This window comes from Drosophila rhopaloa, unplaced genomic scaffold, assembly GCF_018152115.1.
Source record: "Drosophila rhopaloa isolate 14029-0021.01 unplaced genomic scaffold, ASM1815211v1 contig_163, whole genome shotgun sequence".
NCBI classification, from domain to species: Eukaryota; Metazoa; Arthropoda; class Insecta; order Diptera; family Drosophilidae; genus Drosophila; species Drosophila rhopaloa.
The window spans coordinates 11,266,521-11,274,604 of record NW_025335043.1 but is presented as its reverse complement, the minus strand read 5'-3'; the positions used below and the strand labels follow the sequence as shown (position 1 = coordinate 11,274,604).

Genomic DNA, 8,084 nt, shown 5'->3' with positions numbered 1-8,084 from the left:
ATACCATATCGATAAATGGGTGTTGATTGAGGCCATATACAACGGGCAAATGCGATTTTAATAGAGTTCCGAATGGAGCATAAAAGGGATTAAGCTACTTTATTATATACGATCTTAGCAAAGTTTAATACTTAAAGTTGGGAAATAATATAAAAGATGATGTGACTTTATATTCTTGGGGATTGATGCCTAATTTGATTGATGATTGCTAATTTTTTTATAACTCTTTACGAATTTTATGTAACCAAACTTTTAAGTCAATGTAATATGTTTATTGAAGGTCTTTAAGTATAATCAATTAATAGAACATTTTTTAATACAAATTTTCAGGTTCTTTTTGAATACCTATAATTTAAATGCATATGAAAGGTTACTTTCTGGCGGCACATTACTTTTACTCATTTAGTTTACATCATCCAAAACATATAGTCTTTAAGAATGCTATAGGCAGTCCCCAAGATAACCTTATCACCTAATCCTTCGACATCATTTTCTTGCGCTTGCGGGCGAACTTTGCCAGCTCCTCTTCGGTGGGCCGGTGTTCACTGTACTTCTCCACCCAGGCATCGGCCATCTTGAAGAAGCGCACCGGATCGTTGTGGTACTCGCCGGCCATCTCCATGTGCCAGGCGTTCTCCGGCTGCGGATCATTGATGGTGGCCAGCAGGACCTGCAGGACCTGATCGATTCGCGTGGTGGGAATCCAGTGCTCGATCTCCAGGATCGGCACGCACAGCTGACCGCGCTCATTCACGTTCAGGTGGTACATCCTCGTGTTTATGTGGATGCGGGGCGGCTTGAACGGATAGTCCAGCGGAAAGTCGATCTCCATCTTGTAGGCGCCCTTGTCGTAGGGCGGGGCCACCGGCATCAGCAGACCGGTCCACTTGAAGATGTTGTTCGGCTCCACCATCAGGTTGCGGAACTGCAGGTTCTGCTTGTCCTCCAGCATCAGGGCCAACTCGCGGTTTAACCGCTTGGGCCCTTCCATAAGGAGCTCCTCCTTTTTGGCCATGGCTATATGATTTTTCTTCTTGTGTAGGAAGTGTTTGCTTGTATTACCGTTTGCGAGCTAACGTTGTTTACTCCTACTACTGAGATCCGGCAAGGTTAGAACTCGAAAAAATATTCCCAATCTATTTAAGATTTTATTGAAAAACAATCCGTCAAGCCATAAAAATGACTAAAAATCGACCCAAAAATACAAACCAAGATGAGTATATAGATTTTTAGAGAATTAAACCACAATCATTTAGAAATATGCCACATGAAATCGGCTGTCTATAAGAAAAGTTATGGGTTCAGAAGTGCAGGTTTTTTGTAATTTTTCAGCAAAGCTATTTTTCGAAAATTTGGAAAGGGGTTAGCTCATAAAAATGACGAAAAATCGACCCAAAAATACAAACCAAGTTAAGTACAGAGATTTTTAGAGAATTAAACCACAATCATTTTGAAGTATGCCACTTTGAAATCGGGTTTCTGTAAGAAAAGTTATGGGCTTAGAAGTTCAGGTTTTAGGTGACTTTTCAGAAAAGCCAATTTTCGAAAATTTGGAAAGGGGTAACATCATAAAAATGACGAAAAATCGACGCCAAAATACAAATCAAGTTGAGTACACAGATTTTTAGAAAATTAAACCACGATCATTTAGAAGTAAGCCACTTTGAAATCGAATGTCTGTACGAAAAGTTATGGTCTTAGAAGTGCAGTTTTTGGACACATTTTTACAAAGCCATATTATTACTTCATGAAAACGGACTGACGGGTTTGAAATTCCTAATTAAGACCCACCTCTTTTCCCAATATTTTGTTAGGAAAGTAACTCCCTTGATTCCCGAAAGTGCTTAGTTCGTGTAAAAAATTCTCAATGCTTTCTCCGAGTGAATGTGAATGGAAGTGCCACTGAGGAGGGCAGGAAGAAGGGCGCTAGTTGAGTTCCAATGCATGGGAAAAATCCTTTCACATTGACATTAATCCCCAAAATAGCTGGCGAGAGTCCGGCAGACGTCGACAGGCTCTGACAGCAGCACATTAGGATCAAACGTGGTCGGAAGCCGGCGACTGGGAGATGGAGTTGGGGCTACATAGTCGTGGCTATAGACTGGAGCCCGGAGCCATGGCGATACAAGTCCCGGCCCTCGAAATGAAAAGCCGTTTTATGTGCTTAGCCGCGTTGGAGTTGCAAAAATCGGGCTGTTTGCCCGCCTTTATCATTTCAGAATGCAGGGTTTTTTTCTCTCCATCATATTTATAGCGCAGATTTCATGGCCTCAAGCGACTAGTGAGTGGCGTGTCTGGTCGAACAGAATGATCCTGACTGCCGGATGATGAGATTGCCATTGACATTTTAGTTTTCAATTAGTTGGACGAAGCAGGACTGCAACCCCGGATTTATACTCCCTCGGGGGAACAGTGCCACTCATAAATATGTAAAAATCAGCCAACAAACGGAAGCAAAGGAACAAGCAAGTATATTTACCTTTTGCCTGGCAGATAACAAAAACATAAAAATTAAATATCAAAATGTATGCGACAGCATCGCAGTGCGTGTGTGTAATTATTTATAAGCAGAGATGTCATCATCATGTAAATGAAACCAGAGCGCCAAAGGACCTCTATGGCAACGGGAATGCCAGCTAAGCATAATTATTTCATCTTCCCCTCTCTGAGGTTGTGTGAGTGGATATATCTGTGTGTGTGTGTGTGTGTGGGTGAGCAGGAGAGTGTGATTGATAGCTGGCGCTTCCTAGGTCATGTCCTTTGCCGTTTGGTTGGCTACCAGCTTCAAAGCCAAAGCGGAACTGAGGTTCCTGCCACCGATAGCTTTGAAGTGCTTCCTTGATTTATTTGTTTCGCATTTAATTAAGATTTTTTTTTATTCCTGTTTGATTGTATTGTTTGATTTGCAAGGTTTGTTTATGTATATCACATTTAAAATCTATTTCGAGATACATTTAAGGTAATATATTTAAGAGCTTTGAATATTTCATTTAATATTAAACTACATTCAACTATAGATGAATTTTAAAAATATTTGTATTAAGCAAAATACTTTTTGACTACATAGACTAATATGTTTTGTCAATAAATGTATTTTTTGTGCTCTAATATATTTAAGGACACAATGGTATTATAATAGTAAATTTGTGTCTAACATTTAATCAATATAAAAGCAATTGTTTAGTTAATAGTATTAAAAATGTGTTTACAAAATATCTTTTTTCTTTCCGATGCCCCAAGTGTGCCTAACTGCCATTAAGGCCAATGAAATTCCGATGAATCTGGAGGCGAGAATCACAGTGGCTGCCATGCCAGATTGTCGCCTAATCAATGGTTTCCCGTAGTTTGGCTCCCTTAGTTAGCATTTGGTAGCTGCCAAACTCTGGGCGAAAGCCGAGCCCAGGATGATAGATGCCTCCTCATCCAGAAGGCAAAAGACAGAGAAAAAAAACATAGCGCTGGCAGCCAAGGCGTCTGACAGCTCAGCGGGTGGGCTATGATACACCCACCCACCCATCAGTGGCGTTGTCGTCGCCATACTTTTAGCATAAACAGCCGGAAGCGGAAATGTTGATGACGCTCGGCGTTCAGCGCTCGCAGTTTACTGCTGGATACGCTCATATATCCATCTGTGTGTGGGTCTGTCAGCCTAGAGCCCACCCCTCACACCCCCGAAAAACCCTACCCCATACTGACATCCACCGCATTTGTGTCATTTGTTTAGCTGTCATTGCCGGCGTATTGCCGCTGACAGCTCAACGTTGGTTTGGGAGCGATGGCGCCAAAGATTCAAAAGGGGCTGGAGCAATTCCCCGTTTCCATGAGAAATCACCCAAAAATTAGCCGTCGCCGCATTAAATCTAATCTGATCCGATTTTCTATTAGCTATTGCCTAGTGCCTGCTGAGAGCCTTCTGCAAATCCCTCCTTTTATCCTTACATGTCTTTGTTTGGGTATTTTGTGTTTTATCTCAATTTGCCTGCGAATTGCGGATGTTGCAGCTGTGTCGCCTCCCTTTTTTCTCTCAGTGTGTCCGTGTGTTTGTTTGTGCACTTTAATCTTTTTATCGTACTTTAACACTTTGGCTTCGGTTTCGTTGACTTTCACGCCTTTTGTTCTGCTCCTTTTTGGTCCTTCATTAGCCCACGAAAAATAAAAAAAAAAAACCAGGACCAGCAACAACGCGCGAAAAATGTCGCGTGCTGATTTGTCCCTTTTTGTTCCCCTTCTGACTTCCGCCGCCTGTCATCGACCTTTTCGGGCCCTTTTGTCAAGATCTGGGTATCGTTTACGGCCCTTGGAGAGGGGAGGGGGGATTAGAGGGGGATGGCCGGAGATATAGCTAGAGATAGGGAGCCTGATATATGGCGCGATTAACGTGAAAGGTTCCTAATTGATTCGGACAGCGGGACGTGCAAGGGTTTATCGACAAGTGTCAGTTGCCCAATTCGCCAGTTGACATTTGGCCAAAAGGCGATTGGTGATTGGCGCTCGTGTTGCTTAAAGCACAAATTAATTAAGCAGGATTTATCAAAAAAGGAAATGGAGGCAAGGTCCTGTGTGATACACACTCACGACAACAGATTATTTATGCTTTCAGTGGATGCACGACACGGTCGTCATCGTTGCCATGGCATAATATTAAATTACGCGAAGTAAATAAAAGCCAGCACTCGAACGCACAGGGACCTAGAGTCAACCGCACACTCAAAGCCACATGGCTCCTTGTATCCTGAGATCCTGAGATGCCGGCATAGGCACAGCCACAGTTTCAGGGCTGCACAAAAGGTCCTTTTACTGTTCCTTTATTTACTTAACCTTTAATAGTGAAATTTATATAAAAGCAAACAATATACCGCAAATTCAAAAAATACTTATATTTAGCCATATAAAAAAACTTAATAAATTGTTTTTCAAACCATTAATATATTTGCAGAATGATAAACAACAAGATAGAAGTATACACAAAAAGTACAAATATTGTGATTTAATATTTAAATAAGTAAACTCCATTTGACTTGAAGTATTAAGACCTTAAATCAAAAGAAAATTATAATTAATTTATTTACATGCCAAATGCTTAAGGGTATTTCTAGGCCTAAGCCTATATTAGAGTATGCCCCAAGAATGGATAAATCAAGTTTTAAATTAATAATATACCCCATGGTGAGCCTGTGTTTCCCCGATTCGAGCACTTTCTGCTCGACTTGCCTGGTAGGTTTCCAGTGGGTCTTAATTTGGTGCCCGCTTTGTCATAAATAATGCAAGGCAAACGTTGCAACAGCCACCTCCGCTGCACCCGAAACCACCCGGCAATTCAATCCCAACCCAGTTTTAAGGGCCCATATCTCAACCCTTTCTTGCCGTACTACCAATCCTGCTGCCATCGTTGTCGTTTGCTCGCGGGCATTACTCAATATGCAGTTAGCTGTGCTCAAACGTGCTGCAATTACGGCTCCAACCTGCACAACCCCCCCGCCCCCTCCCCCCGGCCACGCCCCCGCAGAAAAGGCTTTTTGCAGTGAGCAACGTCATTTGTACTTAATGACTTTTCAACGTCGTGTGCGTGCAACGTCATTTTCTTGAGGCTTTTTTGGCTGCTGCCGCTTGGCTCGTTCGTTGTTCGCTCATTTGCTTATATTCCATTTAAAGCGGGGTAGTACTCCCCATAAATAAAACACGCACGGAGCCCACGGGTCGCATACGTGATGCGTGCCATGCACCTGTTGCAGCTGCCGTTTGCGTTTAATTGCAAAACAAGTTGCGCTCTCGACTGGATATTTACCAAAATACATATTCCAAAACGTGGCTTAAGCACCCATATTTCACAGACCTAAAAACATAAAAAGCAAATCCTGAAAAGGAAAATGGACCAAGAAATAAAATAAATCGCTGCTTATGCAGTGCAGCCTGCTTATCGGAAAATGTTTAATAAAACACATCTGCCTTGAGTGGCAAAATTATTATATATGGGCCACGATGGGATTTTCTGGGTTCGAAAATGATTTAAAATATTTCTTTTGACAGCTCGCCCAAAGTTTTGCTTTAATCGAGGGGAGGAGTGGGGGCAAGGCCCATTAATAACGCAACAAAAAAGAACAGGCGAGGATAAAAATGAAATTCAATAAGCGTGATTTGGATAGCCAAACGAACCGAACTGAACCAAACAGAACCGCATCGAATGGGGGCGAAAGGAATCATCCGAGCAACTGGTCAAAGCATTCAACCAACCCTCGGTGATTTTGCGAGGGGATGGGTTTGGCGGGCGAAAATATTTAAGGCGTTGGCCTGGGGATGCCAATAAATCAAAGGGCCCGAAAAAAGGTTGCCCCCGAACAATGCGCGGCATCTGTAGAATTCTCCCTTGGACCACACACACACACACTCACACACACACACACACACCCACCAAAAGGATACCCATCAAATGTGTGTTTTCTGTGTGTGTTGTTCGTTGTTTGTTATTTGTTGTTGTTAGGCACACTTTTGGGAGGCGCTGGAGCTTGGAGTGTGGAGGTTGGTGTCTAACTTTTGAGCAATTAAGTTCTCAACTTCTTGAATTCATCAGGAATTCACAACTTTAATTCGATATATAAAAAGGTTGTTAGGAATTCAATAAATACTCCTTGGGTAGCAACTTGTATGAAAGCTGATCTTATTGGGGAACTAAACTATCTAGACTTTTCTGCACTTACCAATTCTAGGAATTAATCAATTTTCTTGAAGAAAACTAACTTTTCTTCTATTGCTTTTTATTTATGTAAATAAGTTTATAGCAGATGTTTCATTTTTATTATAACAGAAATAAATACATTTTAAACTTTCAGGAAACAAACATTAATTAACTATTCCTGTGCTGTGATTTTTAATTTTCAGTAACTTTCTGTTTCATCTAGAGATTTTTGTAAGTCTGTGGAAAACATGTTTATAATTGGTTTTACACACTCTTACTTATGTTGCATTTTTCTGCCACGTGCATGGGAAAACAAGTAAACAAAGTTTTCCACCCAGTGTAATAAAATTAATGGCCTTTCTTTCGTCCAGAAAGTGTCGGAATTTTACACAACCGCCGCTGACCGATGCAACTGTGTAGCTGGGTAGTTGGATATGGAAGTGAACTGGGGAATGGAGATGAATCCGGGCTGTGGAGCCTGGGGAAAGGATCGCAGGACGAAGTCAGAGGCGCTTAAAGTTGTAGAAAGTTTTTCTAAACGCATTCGCGTCACCAAAGGCGCCGCCAAAGTTATGAGTGCCTGGGGCTGGAGCTACTCGGGCACACGGAGAAAATCATAACAAAATCATTTAACTCATTATTTTAAAAATAATTTATCATCAAAAAATGTACAACAGAGAATTAATTTTCTGTCCTTATTTTGTGACTAACAATTTAAATGATATTGAATTTCTTAGAACTACTATAGCATGTTTGTTAAGATTTTTTAAGAGTAAAAAAAGTTATTTTTTATAAAAAACTTTTTTGACCATTTTACAGCGTACCTTAACTATAAAACTTTTGAAACTATTTTTCCATAAATATAGTCAAAAGCCCTTTCTAACTAGAAAATTCTAATTATTATGAATAATTACAAAAATAAATTTAATAGGTTTGACATATTTGTTGAAACAAAGATATTTATGAATTCAATAATGAAAAAAAGATATCACAAAATTTCTTTCATTATTAAATCCATAAGTTTTTTGTGCATACTCCCCAAAACTACAGAAAAATAGGCATATAAACTTAATATTTTCTTGCAGTGCACCCAATGAAGGGCGGACAAAGGCTGCTATTCCTGTGTGAAGAGTGGGTGCAGCTTATCCGGCCTCCATTGGAGGCGCCACAAAGAGTCGTAACGGGCTCCAAGAAGTGCAGGACCCATGTCCTTTATCTGGAGAGTGTACTCGATGTTTGTGTCGCCATGGCAAATGAAGTGAAGCGCGGCGAGTAAAAGGATTAAGGACGCTTAATATCATTGATGAGCCTCGGCCCACATCCTCGTAATGCCACCATTTTTATGAGATTTCCGCTGCCACTCAAAGGAAGAGCTGAGCCCAGATTTGTGTTGTCTGTAATTTCTAGCCTG

General features: G+C 41.0%; 1 protein-coding gene across 1 annotated transcript; it reads right to left on the bottom strand.

Moving 5' to 3' along the window:
• Positions 1 to 335: 335 nt before the first annotated feature.
• Positions 336 to 1,086, bottom strand: LOC108050213 (ubiquitin-conjugating enzyme E2-18 kDa). Its single transcript, XM_017131776.2, has one exon. The coding sequence runs from the start codon at positions 1,013 to 1,015 to the stop codon at positions 473 to 475; it is 543 nt and encodes a 180-aa protein (XP_016987265.1). The 5' UTR covers positions 1,016 to 1,086; the 3' UTR covers positions 336 to 472.
• Between the last annotated feature and the right edge of the window lie 6,998 nt (positions 1,087 to 8,084).

Excerpts from the sequence above, each read along its gene's own strand:
- LOC108050213 (XM_017131776.2), bottom strand. The coding sequence starts at position 1,015 with ATGGCCAAAAAGGAGGAGCTCCTTATGGAAGGGCCCAAGCGGTTAAAC.